The 20914-nt window shown below is 41.3% G+C and overlaps 1 protein-coding gene across 11 annotated transcripts in view; it reads right to left on the bottom strand.

Moving 5' to 3' along the window:
- ZMYND11 (zinc finger MYND-type containing 11) overlaps positions 1 to 20914 on the bottom strand; it is an 89042-nt gene that overhangs the window by 21066 nt on the left and 47062 nt on the right. For 3 of the 11 annotated variants that reach the window (XM_016151773.2, XM_036228247.1, XM_036228245.1), the window contains exons 4-5: positions 14377 to 14421; positions 11545 to 11706 (exon numbers count right to left, since the gene is read on the bottom strand). The exons of 3 other annotated variants lie outside the window; for them this stretch is intronic. In XM_016151773.2, the coding sequence (XP_016007259.1) occupies positions 11545 to 11706; positions 14377 to 14421 (207 nt within the window). Of the gene's footprint in view, positions 1 to 11544; positions 11707 to 12160; positions 12257 to 14376; positions 14422 to 18177; positions 19456 to 20914 lie in introns of those variants that run through there. 5 more of the 11 variants (XM_036228249.1, XM_036228250.1, XM_036228248.1 and 2 more) reach the window with 3 other exon arrangements.

Genomic DNA, 20914 nt, shown 5'->3' on the forward strand with positions numbered 1-20914 from the left:
AGGTAACTTCTGCACTCAATCATTCCCGTGTCAGAAAGGTCCATTTCCAGGTCCCGCCTCCAGGTCACGGAGACCTAGACAGAACGTGGCCGTCGCCTCTGTCACACGCCTCACTTCGGGCCGTCCGTGCGCACGTCTTAAGTGAACTGCTACGTCAGTGCAGCCACGTGCGGGGAAGACTGCGAGTGCACGGTTCAGGCTGAGGGCCTTAATGTCACAAACAGAATAAAGTATCAGGTGACAATCTGATCCTGCATCATGTTGAAGCCTGCTTAGAGTCCAGCTGCTAGAGTGTCTCTTCTGTGTGCAGACAAAAGTGGTGGCATGAGCTTGGAAAAATGAGTTTCAAACGAAATGTAAGAAGGAAACAAAGGGGACAGACGGCTTCCACGGCTGAATAAATGTGACCTGCCCCGCCACAGCTCCGACCCCTTCAAAAGGCCTCTGCAGGTCTTCGCCCGTGTGCCGAAGTGCTGCCTTGGACCCCACTGTCCTCCTCCCCACCGAGCCCCACTGGCTGTGTGTTAGGACCACCTGGGAAAGCCATTAAAAACACCAATGTCCATTTACAGAAAGTTCTAGAATAGACACAACCTATCTGTGATGGAAAGTAATGAGAACGACTGGGGGGAGCAGGACTCAATGGTTACACCCTCTGCCTCACGGGGACTTGGGTGCACAGGTGTATGTGCATGTATCTGTCACGGTATGCTCAAGACTCAAGCGAACCCCTGCAAATTGTTTTTACGTCAAAAAAAAGCCCACCAGAGTCGAGGTGCCAGCCCAGAGGGGCCTGGGCACTCGCCGCTACACCCCAGGCATTTCCATCGCACGGCCCTGAGAACCACCGCCTGGTGCCAGAGCGGAGGCTGTGGCCCTGGCTGCTGCGCCAAGGGTGTCGGGCAGTGACCTTCAACAGTCCTCTGGCAGGGTGCTGCCAGGCCTGGTAGCTGCGTCCATCTTCTTGCTCACACAAACAGAACTGCCCTCTTACTGCCCCTCTCACCACCTGCCCGTTCTTTGCAGGTACCGTTTCAGAAACTTCCATGGTTCACGCTGTACACGGCTCAACAAAGAGAGTTTCGCAGCCCAGGAAAATCACTTTGTGGAAAGCCTCTGTTCCTTGGTTTTTTATTTTCTACAGCTGCTCAATACGTCTTTTCCAGTGATGCACAAGGGACTCTACTGCAGACACCGGACGGAAAATGAAGTGCACACAAGCACTGCGCTGGCCCATGACGGGCCGTCCCAGGGCTCAAGGCGCCCAGGGGACCAGGAGGGGCCTGCTTCCCACTGAAGCGAACGGGAAGGGACCCGGAGCGGATGCGGCCCTCTCCCAACCACCTGCAGGGACGAGCCGCTGCTGTGAGATGCTTTCGCATTTGCTGACTCGGCGGCCTTTCCTTCTGAGGCGATCCAGCTGTCGCTCGGAGATTCTGTATTTCACCTTCTGTCCCAGAGGAGCACTGTAAGGCCTCTGGGGAGTTCCTAGGTAACATGCTGTGAACTGCCTTCCGTGACACTCACAGACCAGGGCACCCACAGTGGCTTGAGAAACAGCCACTGACTAATGCACAGTAGAGGGTCAGCTTCTGAGACGAGCACGCTTGTCTGTAACGTGACTAAACGGACGGCTCCGGACACGCTCGGGAAACACAGAAGCAATGCTGCGTGCCGTCTGCAGACCGCTTCAGACCTGGGCCCTCCTCAGGCCTTGAAGACCTGCACCCGCTCCACGCTGGCGCTCGGGACCGCTCAGCAGAGGCCCCTCTAACCCCGGGATGCAGCTCAGAACCCATCCGGGCCAGCCCCGTAAGTTCTGGGAACTGTTCCTGTCACTGGCAGCTATGGGAGTGATTAGGGTCAAACTCTGGAAATTATCACGAGACAAGCTTTCCATTCTATGAGCACCGTTCTTGCACCCATTTTAAAACAACAGAAATCGCTTGGCTGAAACCGTTTCAAACGTGCGTAAAACATCCACTACAGCAAGAGGCTCCTGAGTCCGTTACGGAGAACCGAGGGGCTGCTCTCCTCTCAGGGGGAAATGACGGCAAACCCCGAGCGCTGAATGCGGGATGCGTAAGCCAGTTACAAATGACTGCTGGGTTACAGCAAATCCAGAGACAAATCATGAAAGTGCCGCACGCAGCACCTCCCGGCGTTTCTAGCTGGAAGGAGGTGTGAGCAACTCTGATCCACGGCTGACTGTTGATTACAACGCCCGAGCGTCACTATTCAATGGGACATTCGAGCTTAAATGGTCTGGAATTGTTAGTGTGCCCTAGGACCCTGCTTTTTAGTTGTAGAAATGTATTTCGGTAGGGAATGAACTTGTGGAAAAAGTATTTCAGCACACCAAATATCCCTCCAAAAAAGTTGAAAAGCAGAAATCACACAATTCTGCTGTGAGCGTTCAAATCCAAGTCCCCAAGTCTCTGACTAAAGACAAAGGTCTTGCGCGTTTTGGGGTCCCAATATCTAGAATGTTCTCAGTTGGCAAAGTTCCTATGGTGGGAGGGCCCGACAGTAAATATTTGGGATTTGCGGAAACACGGCTGGTGTCTGCCCTAACTCCTCAAGTGCCACTGTGGTGAGGAAGCAGCCGCAGATGATGCCGATGCTCGTGAGTATGGACGTGCTCTAACAAGACTTGTGGACACCAAAACAGTAATTTCTTATAATTTTCACAAAATAACGTTCCTCTTTTGCCTTTTCTTCAACCATTTAAAACCCTAACATCCATGCTTAGCTCATGAGCAGCACGCAAACAGGTGGCGGGCTTGCCTTGGCCCACAGGCCGCAGTTTGCAACCCCAGACTAGTTCGAGCTCTGGAAAGCAGAGGCCACAACGGTCTAGCTGAGCATGCTTCCGCCGGGCCCTGGACACTACCCAGCACACAGTAAGTGCTCAGTAACCACTAGGTAGACTGAACTGATGACGTTCACTCCTAACCCACCTCACTGCCTACTACAAAAAAATACCCCACATAGCTGAACTCGACAGTACGAGATCCTTCCCAAAGTCAGTCACGCTTGAGCTGTGCTGGCATATTCTGGCCACTATAAACAATTCCATTTACCTCTCCAGATGGCAACTACATATCACTGCTGGCCTCTAACAACTGAGAGAGCCCGTTTAAAGGGCTGTGAGCTCACAACCGCCTGGGGAAACGTGCCAGAGAGCAGACTCCAGGGCCTCAGCCCCAAGGCTTGTTCTGAACCCTGCGGATTCTGGCCCCTCTGGCCCCCAAGTCACCGGAGAAATGCTAATCTGCATGTAAAAGACCTAAGCAGCTTGAGGAATCTAAGTGCTGCTAGCACCCCTCCCTGACTGCACCCACAGACAGAAAAGCATCACAACAAGGTTTATCTGCACATATAAACCGCCTGTGTTGTTACTGAAATCAGAGGCTCCACAGTACCCTCTACAACTTGTAATGACTGAATACAAAGGAATCCCAGTGTTCGGAAGAAATCCCAATAACTGAGACTTTAACTACAGAGCCGGTCTGGGCGGGGCCCCAATCCCTGCCATTTCCCCTCCCATACCACTGGGACGCCCAACACCCATTAATGACAATCATTTTTTAGAAAATTTTTCTAAACACACTGAAATCAACCCTCTAATACAAGAGCAAAGACCTGAGCACCCAGCCTGCCACCAGTCTCATGGTGGACGGCGTGGAAGCTCACTTGTCCATGGGGCGCACACTGCACACACACACACACACACACACACACACACACACACGTGTGTGTGTGTGTGTGTGGAGGGGGGGTGCCTCCAGCTCCACCCTAGACCTCCACAGCCAACCCAGCAACACTCCTTTGCACTTAAGTTTCTGGCAATTGTTTGTTTGTTTGTTTTTAATTTAAAGGAATATAAATTTAAGCTTTAAAATTTCCCTTAAGCTGTCACAAATATGCCTTCTTACAGCTGGTAGCTGGAACTCAGATGATAATTCTAACTATTAAGAGTATCTTGAGGCGGACCCTTGGAGCTAGCTGTGCTAGAAACACAACTCCACCCCCAGGCCCAGTGAGGAGGCTGGTCCTGCAGAAGCCCTGAGGCACAGTGTTTCCAAGACTTGTTCACCACAGCTACAAACTGTACTGACTGCTACTCCGCCTGTACCTGTGCTCGCTAATTTTTACAACGTCAACTCTCTGATCTCTGACTGAGGTCAGCAAGTTAGGTTCAGATGATGTAATCAGCTGTACAGCAGTCAGTCCAAGGTAACTCACCAACTAGTAAAGCAACTCAAATTAATTCTACAGGCCACAAAACCAACTGGTATTGCACAAATACGTAGTATTTCTAAACCTACTACACCTGCATAGTCACAGAAAATTGCTAAAATATTATTAGCTACAGACATGGGGTGTTACTATGCATGTCAGGAATTGTAACATTCAATACCAAATGCGCTTTTGGGGGTAACTTTAAACTCCTCTGTGGCAAGTTATAGGGACCCAAGAATAGGAAAAGAACACTCAGATAAACTTCGTGAAACCAGGCATTCTATTCTATCTAGTTGATCCTTCTCTTCTACACAAGACTAATCTTTAACGAAAAAAAGAAGATTCCAAAGGCAGAAGCAGAATGCATTCCGCAGTGGAGTAAGCTTTTCCATTCTTTTCTGAAAATGAGTTGCACGACTCTGCTTTCAGGCCACGAAATGAGTATCACCTGCCCTCTACTCACGGGGGCTGGCCACCAGCCCAGGAGAACACCAGCCGTCCGCCTGCACGCGCCTCCCCTCCCACCTCCTGCACATGCAGACGACGAAAGGCAGTGGACACTCGTTCAGTTCGGCAGCACTGGGCACATGACGTGAGCTTTCTATTTACCTAGATTAGGTTGGATCCACGCTGACGTACGGACCAGCCCAACTATACCATCTCCCTACTTAAGAGTTAAAATTCAAAGATAAAATTCCTTTCGGATTCTAAACAAGCCACAAAACACTTATCACGGAGGTCAAAGACACCACCACCCCAAACACTCCGCACTCACATCCAACCCTTTCTGCCCGTGGCACTGTCAAGCCCACAACGGGACGGCCACGGGAGGGCCACGTGGAAACCTGGTGCTTCCTGTTCTCTCCTGCTTAGGTCCAGGGAGTTTTATAAAGAGATGAGATAATAATACATGAGGTTTTAAAGTTTTATATCCCAGATCCAATTTTCGAAATCTTCTGGCTTTATCAACATTCCCATTACTTTTTCCCCTAGTCAAGACTGCCTTATAAATAAAGTACTTGATTTAGACAAAGATCTTTTTTAAATTAATTTTCTACTTTGTTAGTATGAAAATATGATCCTGTTGGCTTTGAAAATTATAAAAAATATTTAATTTTCTTTCAGTGTTCAATACTATGATTGTCTATCAGTATTTTTTTTAAGGCCCTCCTCCACCCCCCAAAAAAGTCTTCTGTTTTATTTAAAAATCAATACTCCATTCTCAATTCATTAATATGTATCTTGAAGGTAAATGTACTTACTTTCAGGGTGAAAATATTAATAGATTTCCCACATTAACAAGCAAATACTCACCAGAAAGCAAGAACAGTTAGTTTCATAGTAGATACATAAGGAATTCAGGTTCAAAATATTTTCATTTAGCCATTTATACCATTTCATTCTGTGCATTAACTGAGCATTCTCCCAACTTTTACCTACATACCCAAAAGAATGAAGAGGGGATTCAGAAGTAAATTTCCACCTCCAGTTTCAAGAAATAGCTTTCACTATGATTTTTTCTTTAGCCAGCAGAACAACCAAAAGTCACGGTGCAAATCACTCAAACTGTAAGTTACCCAGAATTAAGTCCACACTGATAAGCCTGTATGTACCACCTTGATTAAGCCGTAGGGGGCCTCCTAATGGCGACTTAAGTCTTGGTTTTGTTTTAGTAGACCCAATAAATTCCTTAATTTTCAGTATCTGCCTAATGAGTATACTATAACCCATGTGAAAAAAATATCTAGCACCTGGGCTTAACATCCAATTTAAAAGTTAATCTGAAATGGTTTCGACAGACTCCTTTCTATTTTAAGTTATTAGGTTTCCTGTAAAACAGGTATGTTCATTCCAAATACGTTAAAGAGAAGCTGCATTGGAAGGAGCCTCGGGAACAGTCCATTAGCACGGAAGGACCGGCGGGGGCGCGCATCCCGGGGTGCCCGCAAATGTCTGTCGGCCGAGAACAGGCACCCTGAGAGCCAGGTGCTGCGAAGGTGGGAGAGCTTTATGCTGTCCGTGTGGAACCAACGTGCTTCAGCTATTAATAAAACTCTCCACAGAGACTACTTCATTTCCTTATCTACCTTTCCTTGTGTTTCTGCATTTTATTAATGGGCCAGCTTGATTCACCAGTTTGTATGTTAACACAACTTAAAAATGTGTGATCCTTAAACAGAAAAATGCCATCTGAAAAGTGAGGGGAGATGAGTTCTTTCTAGACAGTGAAATAATACATCCCCTGTCCACTACCTTGAATACCTTTTTTGTGACCTAAACTGATCTTTCCATATAAAATCACAGTAAGTATAAATGGAATGTAAAGTGAACCAAAGTTGGGTCACGAAGAATTGTAAGATAAAATTTTTACATTACCATAAATTATTATAAAAGCCTAAGATAAAAATCTTCGGGTGGATTTCACTGGAGCAATAATCTACTTCAGAGGCCCAAATATGGAAAAAGGGACAAGCGGGTGACCGCGGCCCTCCCATTCCAGCACATTCTATGTGCTCTCAGTAACGGCAACACAATGCACAACTCAGAGCACTAACTTTTGCTCCCTAATGACATCATTTTAGTCTACACGTAAAATTTTAATTTATCTGAACTTAAAAGGAGCTATAATACGAATCCATAGCTTTCAACTTATCAGAATAACATTCATTCGCGTGTTACGAGAGGGTGGAGGAAACGGGCCCACTCTCAACACCGTTCAACTGGAAAGTGCCAACTATTTTGCTTTGCTATTTAGTTTCTCTCCCCCTGAAGTGAGCTTTCTGACTTTTTGTGAGGCGCCAGCTTCGCAGCAGATGCAGCACTGCCAGAAACGCGAGCCGTCACCTGCGGAACGCACACGGTGCCGCGCGCTGCGCCTCTCGGCCACGCCGCGGCGCCCACCCCCCAACCTGCTGCGTGCACGAGACAAGCCGGCGACGTGCGCCCTCCCGTCAGCACTCTCCCAAGCCATCTCGAAGTCTGGGTGGGGAGGACACACGCCAGGCCAGTCACGAAGCTGACATTCTGCTCCCAAGGCGCTTCCCTCGGAGTGCCATGGACGCCTGGAATGCGCAGTTCTCCCCCTACGCTGACTGACACAGGGGCGGCCGCAAGCCACGTGTGCCGAACCGAAACCAGCTCCTGGCTCTCACAGGCCACATTCTAGTGCGCAGCAAACATGCAGCCAGTGGCTCCTGCCGGACAACACAGAGAACACGTCTGTCCCCAGAGAAAGGTCTCCCCAACAGCGCTGCTCTAAAAGGTACCATGGTTCCAACCTCTGGGGCGGTCCTAGGGTTTAACACAGCGCCTTTTACCCATATGTTAAAAAAAATTTTCAAGTAGTCTTCAAACAGTACCGTGATGTTCCCCAGCAGGACTAGACGCCAGTGAGTGTGCAGTGCGTGCGTGCGTGCGCGCGCGCGCACACACACGCACACCATCCTCCAAGTACACACAGCACAGATGTACATCCATGCACGCATGCAAACACACCAGCCACGCATGCAGGCATACATATATGTGCTCACACACACACACACACACACACACACAGGCTTGTGTACACACCCAGGCCCACCTTCTAGAACCACGCATCAAAGGATAAAATGACTTTGTAATATATAAAATATATACATGTACATATAAATGAAGCAACATTAAAATAAGACACCCATTTGTACCCTATCGAATTAGTAACAAAAAACTAGAAATGTTTTCATGTTGGCGTAATGGGTAGAATCCTCTGTAGGACAACACAGTGCTTTTTATCACACATTTGAATGTGCCTATTTTTTAAATTTAAGAATTCCACTTCAATGAATTTATCCTATGAAGGTGATCAGACAGAATTACACAGATGTATATAAATTTCTTTTCTCTCACTTAAAAAAATACGTTTGATTATACTGTATTTTAAAGATATATCCTTTAGGCAAACAAAATCTCAAAAGCACTATTCACTTTAAAATTAAGGTTTTCTCTCTTTTTTTCCCCTGGAAAATTCATGGCTATTTCGGGAATAAGAAATTCAAATACAACCAAATAAAACAAAATATAAACTTCGGTTTCATACAAAAATGAAGTATAATGTAATTCAGACTGAAGCGTGCCACATAAACGTCCCCTCCGACACGGAGGCCGCGGTGCCGTGGTACCCGTCAGAGAGGACGCTGGAACAATGTGGCACGCCTCAGTGGGGGCCTGGCTGGATAGATCATGGCGCACCGGGATACCCGCAAACCCCTGGGGGCGCTGCCGAACAGGAACGACCTGGCAGCGGCAACGTGCGTGAAGCTACACCGGCAGGGACGGCAGCAGCCGAGCGCAGGGGAGGCATCTATGCGAACACGCGCCTGCTGTGCGGGAGCGCTCTCAGGAGTCTGACGGTTTTTTCATCCTCCTCTAAGTTAGTTGAATTTTTTACATCAATCTTTAAAAAAAATTTTAAAGCCCTTTTAAATTTAACTACTGAGCGCTCTCAGTACTAAGAGTGGGAAACAGAACATTACTTGAATTTCGAATTTTCTTAGAAGCAAAATGCTAATCTGATGTTCATAGGCTACTTTTCAATAACAATCAACTGTATCTGTAAAGTAATAGCTTATTTTTCTGAAAGGCAAAATTCCAAAGAAATATCCTCAGGGTTGTGAGATTGTTGAGATTATGAAAACTGATGAAATTATTTTAAATTGAGAATAATTCCTATCACTGCCCTCTTAAAATATTTCGGAAGCAGTTTGATGTTTGAGATAAAGCTGCCTGAGCTGAAGTAAATCTGGTAACAACAGCTGATAGCTGGGTGAGACACAACCTATCCTCAGCAACTTTTAATGAACCTCCCATGTAGTTTTAGTATCATTTTTAGTATTTACAATTAGAGTTGACATTCTCAGTGACTTTTTTAATGCTGTAAACAGCAGAGATTATATAAAAATGAAACAGTCTTCTGATCGTTTAAGGTATTAGAAATATTTTAGTCTTCAATTTTAGGTAGTAATGGTTAGTTAGCTTCCGTCTACTATTTGATATACTTGCACTAACGTTCGGCTCTGCGCATCTTACCTTCAAAATTCCTCATTAATATATCTAATTAACCTATCCTTCCAAATATTAATTAAAAAGAACAACAGGGAACATCATCATCCTGGTTTGGACCCAAAGTTATTAAAATAACTTTACTTGAATTTTTGAAATTTTGTTTAAAAAAAAACAAAAACTTTTACCTTAAAGATATTTAAAACTGCATTCAAATTTCAAGGTTATTATTGCCTCCTCTCCCAGGAAAAGAAACTGTTAGCACTAATCTTTTTCTTGAACGTAACAATTCAATGGTAGCATAGATCTAACACAGAAAAAAACTATTTCTTTGGAAGTTTTAAAGCTCGTGATAAAACTCTCCATTCCCAACCCAGACGTGGGCTTTTTGAGCCTCACCAGAGTAGCTCACAGTCTATGAAACGAATGTATGAGTAACAGTGTGTCATGGACTCATTTCAGTAAGCCTAATTATATCACAGTGAGAGACTATCTAGACCAACAAAAAGAAACCAGAGGGAAGAAAAGAAAAACAGGACGGGGTAAGCTAAGTTCTACTCTGGCTATCAACTATCTTTCTGTGTGAGCCAGCAATACTCTAAAAAAATTTTTTTGAAAAAAATCATCCAATCAATGAAGAGTAGAGCAAATATATAGAAAATGAAATCTGACAACCTGGTGGTGAATTTTAACAGAAGGAGCATTAGACGTTTTCTTCAAAGGTATAATTGTTCAATTTCCACTCTTCATGTAAGGAATATAAAACGCCTACAATAAAGTTTAACCCATCCTCAAAAATCCCCGTGTTTTTGTTTAAATTCTTTACTGTAAGAACTAAGTATCAGATATTAAAAAGCTGTGGCTGTGAAGACACAGATATATCCAGAATTGCATTTCCTACATTCCTGAATCCGTATGATTTGATGTTTTTACTACCTTAATGCTTTTGTTCTTAGGATCTCATTAATGTTTTACTCCCGCCAGTGTAAACGGTTACCAGAGAACAGGAGACCCAGGTTTGCTTTCACAGGGCGCAGCCGGAGTCCATGAGAGCACAGTCTGAGTGTTGTTACTGCAGCTCCCACGCCACCGATTACAGTGGTCTTTGTAGACACGCAGATCCCCAAAGAGCAGGTCTGCAACCTGAGGCTTGATGCCGGCACATTCAGACCTAGGGACTGAGCACAGCCAATGTAGCACGCAGGCGTTTCACCACAAGTCATCACGACACATTATTTTTCAACGCTATCCTGACAGCCTTCGTCTGCCCTATGGAACATGTGTAGCACACGGTCGAATGATGTGCCCTGAGGCAACGCAAAGCCAGAACGTACACTGTTACTCATCATGCTGGCAGAAAATGTCTGGCTGACATCAAAGAAGAAAAAAACTATGAAGACGAAAAACCTTTTTTTTTGGAAAAATCAATGAACATTTCAGTTATTCTAGTATTACAAAGAATATTCACAAACTGAACTCATGAGTAATCTGGGCAATTTGCATGGTTTCAAATAAGCATCGTGATAATTTTAAGTGCAAAATAATAGGAGGTCGAAGCAAATAATTCCTTGCTAATCACCATCAACGCCATACACGACGTAATATTTCGGTGTCACACATCACTCGTAACACACACGCCACGTTCTGCAACCAATAAGCACAATCTTGTATACTTTTCAATGGGGAAACACTATGAATGAAAATAACTGTGCAGAGTACCTATTTTACCTACTGGCCTATTTCGTTTTGCTTCAAATTAAAAATTTTTATATACAATTGTCCCATCCCTCCACCCTCCAAATAAAACAGGAGAAACGAAGAAACTAACCACGATATGACAAAAAATAAAGGCAACATTACATGGATATAAATAGGAAGCAGATACAGAACGTCTCCACAATGTGCCTTTCGCTGCGTCTTCGAAGCAGCAGAGAGGACACATTGAGCAGACTGTGGTGAGGGACAGTGCTTATTTATTCCCAAGGCTCCCTTAAAGGAGTCACACAACCCAGAGCAAGGCAAGTGCAAAGTATTTTTACATGATTACAACTCTCTAAAAAACCACCCCCTGAATACATGGTGTGTCTGTGACATTCATTTATGAGTGCTCTATGTTCATCGACCGTCATTTCCGTAGATAACCCCCACCCTCCAGGGCTTTATCCATCAACCTGGCACGACCACCTGGGATATCTTTGTGCGGCTAGTGTTGATGAATTGCAACCCTCTGACCAGCACATTAAAGCTCATATAGGTACTCACCCTGCAAACTGGGCACTGCCAGTGACTACTGCTGTCTCTAAGCCTGTACTCATCAGACAAACACTTGGAATGATACACACGAAAACACAGGTCACATATCAACACCTCTCCAGGCAAATGGCATTCAAAACAATACCAGTCATGATTTTCTGTTTCCCAGTCCTACAAAAAATACAAAATAGTATCGTATGACATTTTGTCAATATCTGCAATGACTAAGAACAAAATTGAAACTAAAGTCCATCAGAAGTTAGGCATTATAAACAATCTTAGACATTTACTGTGTTAAAACAAAAGAGAAAAAATATCTAGAAATTTTCTTCTTTAAATTCTTTCCTAAACAGTATTAATATTCAAAATATCTTAAGGTGATCTGATTGCAAAACCAGGCCAAAATAAGTCCAAAGCCAATCCCAGTTCTAATAGTATCTTTCATTTTTAATATAATCTATGAAATAATTTCTTCAGTGAACTGAATTATCATAAACATCTATAGCTTAGTATTTCAAATAAACAAACCTCTGCTTTGTTCTGCTTTTAAAAAAAAAAAATATAGTAAGTACTTAATTAGCACACTGTGGGAACAGAGAAAATAGTAAGAAATGGTGATGCTCACTATTCTTATCTTCTCATCCATGGTATTGGATGCTTTATTGAAAATAACCATTAATCAGAATGTCCATGTTGTGATAGGCTGTCAAATTTTCAGGGTCTGTTGAATTTGGAAAAATAAATTGAAAATGTGAAACTAAAGGTTTATCACATTCTCCAAAGGACAACTGCCATAAAATCAAAAAAGGAAGTAGGCTCATTTTCCTATTGGGGCTATTCCTAGAAGTAAAAGAACATAACTGCAGGTGCACAGGTTCCCTTCAGCATTTCCTTCTCTGTTACGCTCTTTCTTTATACAGCCAATACCGTTTAAACATACAAAGGAAGATGTTACAAGTTCCCTTAATTTAGAATTCATGCTTCATTAACGTCACTCTTCGCTTTTGTCAGAAAATGCCCGTGTGAAGAGTGATCGAGCCGTCTCCAGCTTTCTCTTGCAGATGTGCTGACTGCATGAACGAGGGTCCCACTCACACTTTAGTGTCATCACGGTCGCTCCCAATGGGGCACCCGGAATTCTAAACCTGGGCTCCGCTGTCATGTTTCTTTGCTGTAGGTCCCTGTCTACAGTGTTTGTGAAGAAAGGCGCTCTCTCGTTTTCTCTCAAGCCGATACCCCCATCAGTAAATGGGTCTGACACGGCGTTTGCTGAGCGAGCAGTGACATTGCAGGCGGCCGGGCTGAAAGGCATTAGCTCTGCTGCCGGGCCACAGGACAGGGCTACCGCCCACTCCCCTGAAAGGGAGGCAGCCAGCAATGTCCCAGAATTCACATCTTCCAACCCACATACAGTCACAACTAGAGCACATTAGTAAATTCAGCAAAAATGCTAACTTTTTGGTTTGCTTTTTGTTAAGAAATTGGTGGTCTTTACTGACCAAAGTAATCATGCGAAATAATAATAACCGTTTCTATTAATTTGTTGCAGATATACTCTAAACTTACACTGGTGGAGTAATTTCAGTCAGACTGCCTTAAAAAATCATAAGATACCTAATAGACATAAAACCCTAATCTGTGCACAGTAGGGGAAAAAATCTACCTCACGGAGTGTGTGACATAATGGCACCCCGGAGACACAACAGGGGTGTTGTGGTGCCTGGCTGCACTGAAACCGCAGTCACTGAGCGCCCATTACACGGAGCTCACAGGCAAGCTGCATTTTAGCTTTTTTAATCTTGGCAACAAAAACTGATGTTAGGTTTCAGTGAAGGTACTTTTTCTATTTTTAATAGAACTCTTTCCAAGTTTAAATCAAAGTATTTCAAAATATTTTTCATCATAGCTGTTCAGAAACATCTTAAAAGAATTCTGGTAGCTTATATTTGACTCATTATCAGGCAAAGAAAATCCCATCCTTCATCATTGTAACTTTTTTTTTTTACATTAATTCGTCTTCCTGTGATTCTTAAAATGGTTGTCACTAAGCAAAGGAATCAAGAGAATATAATTCTGGTGCAGTCCAGCCTCTCCATATCACCTCCTCCGTTTTCCTAACCCTACCCCTCTCCCACCCACCCATGAAGCAAATATGAAAACGGATCTTTCTTTGATGGGGTGTTTAAAAGTAGACCTAGTTTTCCACAAAGATTATAGAAATGAAAGTATAATTCAAATGAAGTAAAAATGAACACTTGGCTGTATGTGTATGTAATGGCACGTAAGTAGCTGTTACCTAAGAGAAAGTATAGGGTGGGAACGCACATGCTGTACATTCTCCTAATCACAGCAACAGCTGTTCAGAATATAAAAAAAAAACACACACAAAAGTCTAGCTCAGGAGTTATGAGATTCCGAACCCAGGACACATTTCTCTGAGGTGTAAATGACACAGGCTGCTGAGGGCAGGCAGTCACCCACGATTTCTCTTTCATGTGGGGGCCCTGACTAGCCCTGAGTTACACGTGCCCGAAGCGAAGCTGCATTCTCCCCTGGCGTCACCAGACGTTAGCGACTGCTCTGACACAGCCTGACCAAACGCATGACATATGAAATGCCACTTCCACACTTCAAGAAAAATTTTTAAAAGCACACCTACTAGCACAAAATCCAGAACTAGAAGCAATGTAAAGACAGTATAATTTTAATGAACAATTCTAACAATAGTTAACTAAGCGAGCCTAAAGAAAGATAGAGATGTAATCCGAAAACAAACAAAAACAAAACAAAACAAAAAAAAACAGAATTAAAGTAAAACAACATAGTGCAAAATTAGTTCACCTTGTTTGGGGTTGCTGTCCTGGAGAAAGGCTGCATACTGTAGGCCTTTCAAAATAAAAACAAAATAATCTTGGTCTCTCTACTATAACTTAGCTCAATATCAGGCAATACACAGACCTTTTAAAGGGATTTCATATGTGGTCAAACTTTATTATTTGCTATATGACTTACATTATTTTGCAGATGATATCAAATGATAATCTATGAACATGCTAATGATGAATGGAAAAGCAGTTAACATGTAAACTCAAAAGTCATTACTAGTTTAAGAGGAAACTTTTGATCCTAACACAAAAGCAAGCAAATGGACAGAGAAAATCTCTCTCTAGGAGGTCATGTGCCATGAAATCTATCATGATGTTAGAAAAACATTTTAATAACAAACAAATTAGGTGCCATTATAAATCTGCATAAGATCATAAATGTGTGTCTTTATGATCTGAAACTGGTTCAAGCTGGAAATTCTTTTTTATTATAATCAGGAGTGATGAATGTGAACATGGTCAATTCAAAACTTCACTGCGGTATAAAACGTGGCACAGGCTGTCTGTCTTCAGAACCTACTAGAAAAAAATTCCACCATCCAGATGCACCCTGCGGCCCTACTCCTGTTACCACTTACAGCATTTGGCTGAGATTCGGGAGCCAGGCTAGCCCAAATCCTGGCTCCGGCACTCACAGGCCATGTCATCTAGAGCAGACTACTGAGCTTCTCTGTGTATCATTTTTTATCCGTAAAATGAACAATAACAATGCCTAGTTTATAGGGTTTTTCTAAGGATCGACTAAGTTACTCTGCTAGGTGTTAGCTGGTGTTATTAAGATGATCTGTTTGCAAAAGCACACAAAACAGGAATTGACAAGTTAACAAAATAATATGGTGCTTGTAATTAAACGTGTGCAAATTTCTTCTTCAGCACTTTAAGTTCATTATGCCAGCTGACTCTCACATTTCTGTAAGCACAACAGAGCAAGAAATATTAAGTCAATTTAGAGGTAACAATGATGCAGGAGAGCTCATGGGAGAACTCTCTGGAACGAGGGCCTCCTAAACTATAATCAGTCAAAAGAGATTCTAACTTTTAATTCTCTATATGTAAGGAGCAGATAAACCTTACATTATCAAATATGTGTTTGATGTGGTATTTTAATATAGATACAATGTAAAATTAATTCTCTACAACTCAAGGTTTAATTCTTTTCATAAATGCAATTAATCACTGAAGAATTTGATTAAATACTTCTAGCAATTTTGAATATTAATTTTTTAAATAAAAGTTACAAAACTGCTTAGTGAGACAGAATTTACAAAGAAGAAAAACTCACACACATTCGCTCTATCAATATAAGCTGAAAAGAGTATAACAAAATAGCATGACGCAAAATATTCTACTGAACAAAACAAAAATTCTTTACAAAGCAAGAGTAGTTTTTCTAAGAATAAATACATCACAGTTTGAATATACACAGAACCACGGTGTAATTGGTTTCTAATTAAAAGTCACCAATACTTAATATTTTACTTAATAAACAATGATTTATATTTTTGTACCTGAGACAGGTAATGGACCTTTGGAAGAAATGTATAGTTTTGCACATAATTAACATAAATATAATGTATTACTTTTTCAAAAATCAAAGGTATCCAAGGGGTAAGAAGTTTTACATGTAGGATGCTGAAAACATGACTAGTTTATGACAGTTCCAACTATAATAAGGGAAATGCAAAGATTTAACTTTAAAGTTCTTACTTCGCTCTACTATGGTTATGAAAGGGGCTGGGAGAGCCACAGGGCTTGAATTTAGCAGGCCTCTCAGTATTTTTTTAAGAACTAAGCAAGGGAGTGCTCCTCGCCAGGGCTGGTTAATGGTATGATTTCTGAAAAGCAAGACATAAACCAAATCCTACCTCCTGTCTAAAAGATGTGAGCTTAGCTAAGTTTCAAGAGGTCCATGAACCATAGTTTCCTTTATATCAGTCATTCTGAATCAGGATAAGCAGGAGATGACACAGAAAAAAGTATCTATCTTGCCCCTATTGTGAGTTAAGGAAAAAATCCATTTATCCCAGATATAACATGTTAATCTCTTCAAGAAACCACGAATAATGTATTTTCATTAATCATGCCTTAAAAGGTATCAATATCTTAAATAAATAAAAAGAAAGTAAAAATACGGAATTAATTCTTTCACTTAGACCTACTTTAAAAGTAGAATGTGGTTGTGCTTATTTGTGGGACAAACTCGATTATATGAAAACTAAATACTCGGACTGAAGCAGGGCATAGTAGCCAAAACCTGAACTCATGTTTGTAGTTGTTCTTGACCTCTAAGCAACAAAATGGGTAAAAGGGTTCTAACTGGAAATGCACACTGTGGTCCCTACACTGATACATTATTTTTGAACTGGCATTAAAGAGAAAAGCAGAAATGAGACCCTGTGTCCACATTTGGCAAGTGAGTAAATAAAGAGAGTAGTAGTTTGATAGCCAATGTCTTTTTTTTTTATTATTATTTTTACATTTTTAAATTGTTCTCTACACTGGTGACCAAAGTATTTAATGTTAGACCAACAGTATCTGTCAAATAATAGGGTAGAATCAGTCATAGCTTGGTGCTGGGGACTCTAAATAAAGCTGGAAGACACCAAATAAATAACATTAACTGCTTCAATATCAAAACACATATTTGATTATGTTTTATCTGCAAACGATCCATTAACTTGAGGTTATTTGCAAAACTACATTCCACTAAATACTTTAATAAGACCTTCCTATCTTTAGCAAGCACCTTATGAGTTATAATTTCACTCATTAAACATGAACTTGTGTGTACAACAAAGGGAGCTACTAAACACCAAACTTAACTGAGCCCACCAAACGGTAAAATTCTGCCCAAGAAATATATTTCTCAAGTTGTTAGAACAAAGGACATAAAATACTGTGATTAAATGTAGACTGAATGTAGCCATTCATGTTGATTTCCTTAGAGAAAGCCGATGATGAGAACATGTAAATTTCTTTTTAAAAGAAATCAAAAGGGAAAAAAAGCCTACTTATAACAAAACTGAGTGGCCAGATATCACAAAGTTTCACTCCATGCCCTGGTCTATTGGCCTTTTACCAATACAACTTCAAAAGCTATGAAAATCATCTCAAAGAATTTTTTTGGATCCTATGAGTGAATATAAATGACACAGAAATCTGGAAGTTTAAGGTGACTATAGAAATTTCCAAGAGTTTCCCAGGTTGCATAGTCTTGTTTTAAAAACTGATTAGTACATGTACTTTTGCTTGTTTGTTGACTAATATTTAAGCAAACCATTTAAATTGAGAGTGATCTCATTTTCAATAATTAAATTTTGGACATTTTGGACATATCTGAAGTATCACCATGAAGATGCTTTTCTATTGCCCAATTTTGTCACAGATTCTCTAAAGAAATGACCGTTTCAATAGGGCTACAAATGGTGGTTGAAATCAGCATCTCAAACTGTCTAAAAATCATTCCAGTCTATCAGGAATCTCAGCACAATAAAGGCCACCATCTCTGACTTACCGAGGCTTCTTCCAATTAAACAGATTACATATAATTATATCTGGACATATTATTGGAGTCAGGCTTACATCATTGCTGGATTTAATAAAAACGATGTTGCTCAAGATATGCATATTTTTTGACTGGATTAAGTTTTTAAAAACGGGCATGGGGAAAACAGCAGAGGTGCAATAAAAATGCAACGGCAACAAACTTTGCTCAGCCGTAGCTGAATGGCATGAAGAAAACTACACTCTTGCCTACCTTGCCTTTGCCACTGTAGCTGCAAAGACGGGGAGAGTACAGCCTCTTTGCTAACACCACGTTTCTCGGGGGTTGTGACATGTGGGACTTACCAACAGAAACCAGCTTCTCCCCACCTCTGAACTACTGTTAACTATGTATAGAGGCTATAGAAGGAAAAAAAGAAGTATTTTACTACTCATTTTTCAAAGGACAGAACTTCCTGAGTGAAGAATATTTGTAACTTTGAATCAAAGGTTTAAAAAATGAATAACCAAAAAATGTTAACCCTTTCCTTTCCAAGGCCATATATATTTACTTGACTTTTTCTTCTCTTGACACTGAATCAGAAAGTTAAGATAACAATGCATAGCTTTCCATTTAAAAACTCAAGATTTTAGAGGCAGCATATCTTATACAAGGTCGAGAAACAATAAAGGAAGTTCCCAGACTCAAATGCCTGCATACAAGGCTGTCACCAGCCCACGGAATCCCTGTGTGCAAATCAGAAAAGGTGACCCTTCCTCAAGACTGATTCTGTGAGAAGACACTTTATTGCCATGTGCTAGAAAACTGCTGGATAAACAAACACATGATGTCTGTGATGTCTGAGAAGTGAGGTTTACTTCCTACACTGCATACTTCACAACTGGCCCCATGCACAGCAGCCCATGCGCTGGGCCACACAGAGCTGGCCAGTGCGAGAGGCTTGTGCTCTGCCACGTGTAACACGTGTCAGCTATGTGTCCTTCTGGAATATCCTTAGGGCAGGGAAACTGGAGCACATGATGGCCCCTGGGTGGCCAGGTGGTAGGTACACCAGCCACAGTCATGAGATACACACATACCGAGTCTCATCATGTTACAGTTACACATTCAACATACAACCAGTGACTTAAGGAAACCCTCTATACAAATTTCCTTTTGTTTGATTCAGGCTGAAAAGTAAAAAGACCATGATGAGAATTGACATATATGGTTAGTAAGAAACTTGTATGTTCTTGCTATCTATATGTAGATATATAGGCATTTCGTTGTTTTAAGCATATTTATTCACTTGTCTAACACTTGCTTTGAGTACACAGTTATAGGTTTTATATAGGTAATCTCATTTAATCCTTAAAACAATCAAATGAAATAGATATTAATATGCCCATGTCACAACCAAAGAATGAGGATCAGAAGACATTTTCACAAGGTCACACAACTAACTAAATGCTTGAAATGGGATTGAAACCCTGTCTACTGTAACATGTAAGACCTTATCTCATTCTACTACATTATAGTAATGCTTCTGTATTTTTAATATATACATAGTTTATAAACTAGGCACAATTTTTATATACTCACTTGTATTTACATCATACATGCGCACTTAGTATAAAAATGTGTATAAGAACCAACATGAATTAATAAAATCTGTACACTGGTTGTCTGATTTACATATAAGATTTCATCTAGAAAAAAGAAAAGGATGCTACTATTAATATGTGCAGTAAGAACATGTAAAAATAAAAATTAGATACAAAACCTAATATAGCGAATGTATAACAACTCATTAACTACTTGTTAAACTAAACAAGGAAACTTCAACTTGAAGAGGAAGGAAGCATGCGGAAAAGCACAGCTCTAAAAAGTAAGGAGGCGTAATATTTTTGTGAAAAAAAGTACACATGATCCACAGGCCAAAATCCTGTGGACTGAGTTGACTTACTGCCGGTTAATTACCACATGAATCTCAGGAATTATCGATATGGCCACATATACTAAATCTGTATGTTTCCAAGTGTTTTGAGATTAGAAATTTTTTATTATCTGGATTATTCTGACTGTATAACAAGCTATCGATAATCAATGGCCCTCTTTTAAATGTCTGACGTAGACAGACTTATGTCACTTGATGTTATATTTATGGCTTGTCAACCAGTTTCTTTACTGGCAAGCTTTACTCTTCCGTATGGAAGTCAACCGAAAAATTATTCTGACATAAACATATTTACTGAAGCTTTCAAAAACACTTCCAGTGTAAAAATCAAATAATAATAGTGAAATTAAACCATTCTGTTCCATGTTTTCTGTTTGTGGAAAGTGTGAATTTCCTTTCCTGAAACTCTGGAGCCATAAATTAAATTTAACAAAACAGTATTAAAAATGAACAACTTCTCTAAGTTTGTAACTTGTCGTAGTTTCTTCTGTGGACCAGCCCTCACAGATGACAAGCTATGAGTTCACTGCTTAAAATACCTAATTACTAAATCCATTCCTTCCAGAAACTAAAAAATCTAATGTCTATTAAATTTGAAACCTATCACCTTAAAGGATGTTCTACTGCAAAAAGTAAGACTTTTCTGATCAAGATATTAGCATTATTGAAACAAATGAGGTGAGAGGACAGAAATTTTACACATAAAACCAATCTTCACACAGGAAAAAATTGCACTTCTATGTACCCAAGTATAAAATTATATACTAAAACGAAATAGAAGATTAAAACATCGTAACTTAAAAAGAGTCAAAGTAACAAGAACAAAGTAAAAATATAAAGAAAATTAACTTCTATCGTTCCTGTGATTTCTGTCCAAGTGCCACAAAACCTACTCCAGTCTCCAGTCAAGAAAGACGCTGGCCGGGGCGTCTAACCCTGGACCCCATGCTCTGCAAGCCCCTCCTGACGTGAGGCCCTAGGCCTGGACGTCATGCCCTGCCCCCCACACCCTGGGTGACAGACCCCTCCTGGAAGACAGCTTGGCCCTTCCAA

Source organism: Rousettus aegyptiacus, unplaced genomic scaffold (assembly GCF_014176215.1).
Source record: "Rousettus aegyptiacus isolate mRouAeg1 unplaced genomic scaffold, mRouAeg1.p scaffold_m13_p_10, whole genome shotgun sequence".
Lineage (NCBI taxonomy): Eukaryota > Metazoa > Chordata > Mammalia > Chiroptera > Pteropodidae > Rousettus > Rousettus aegyptiacus.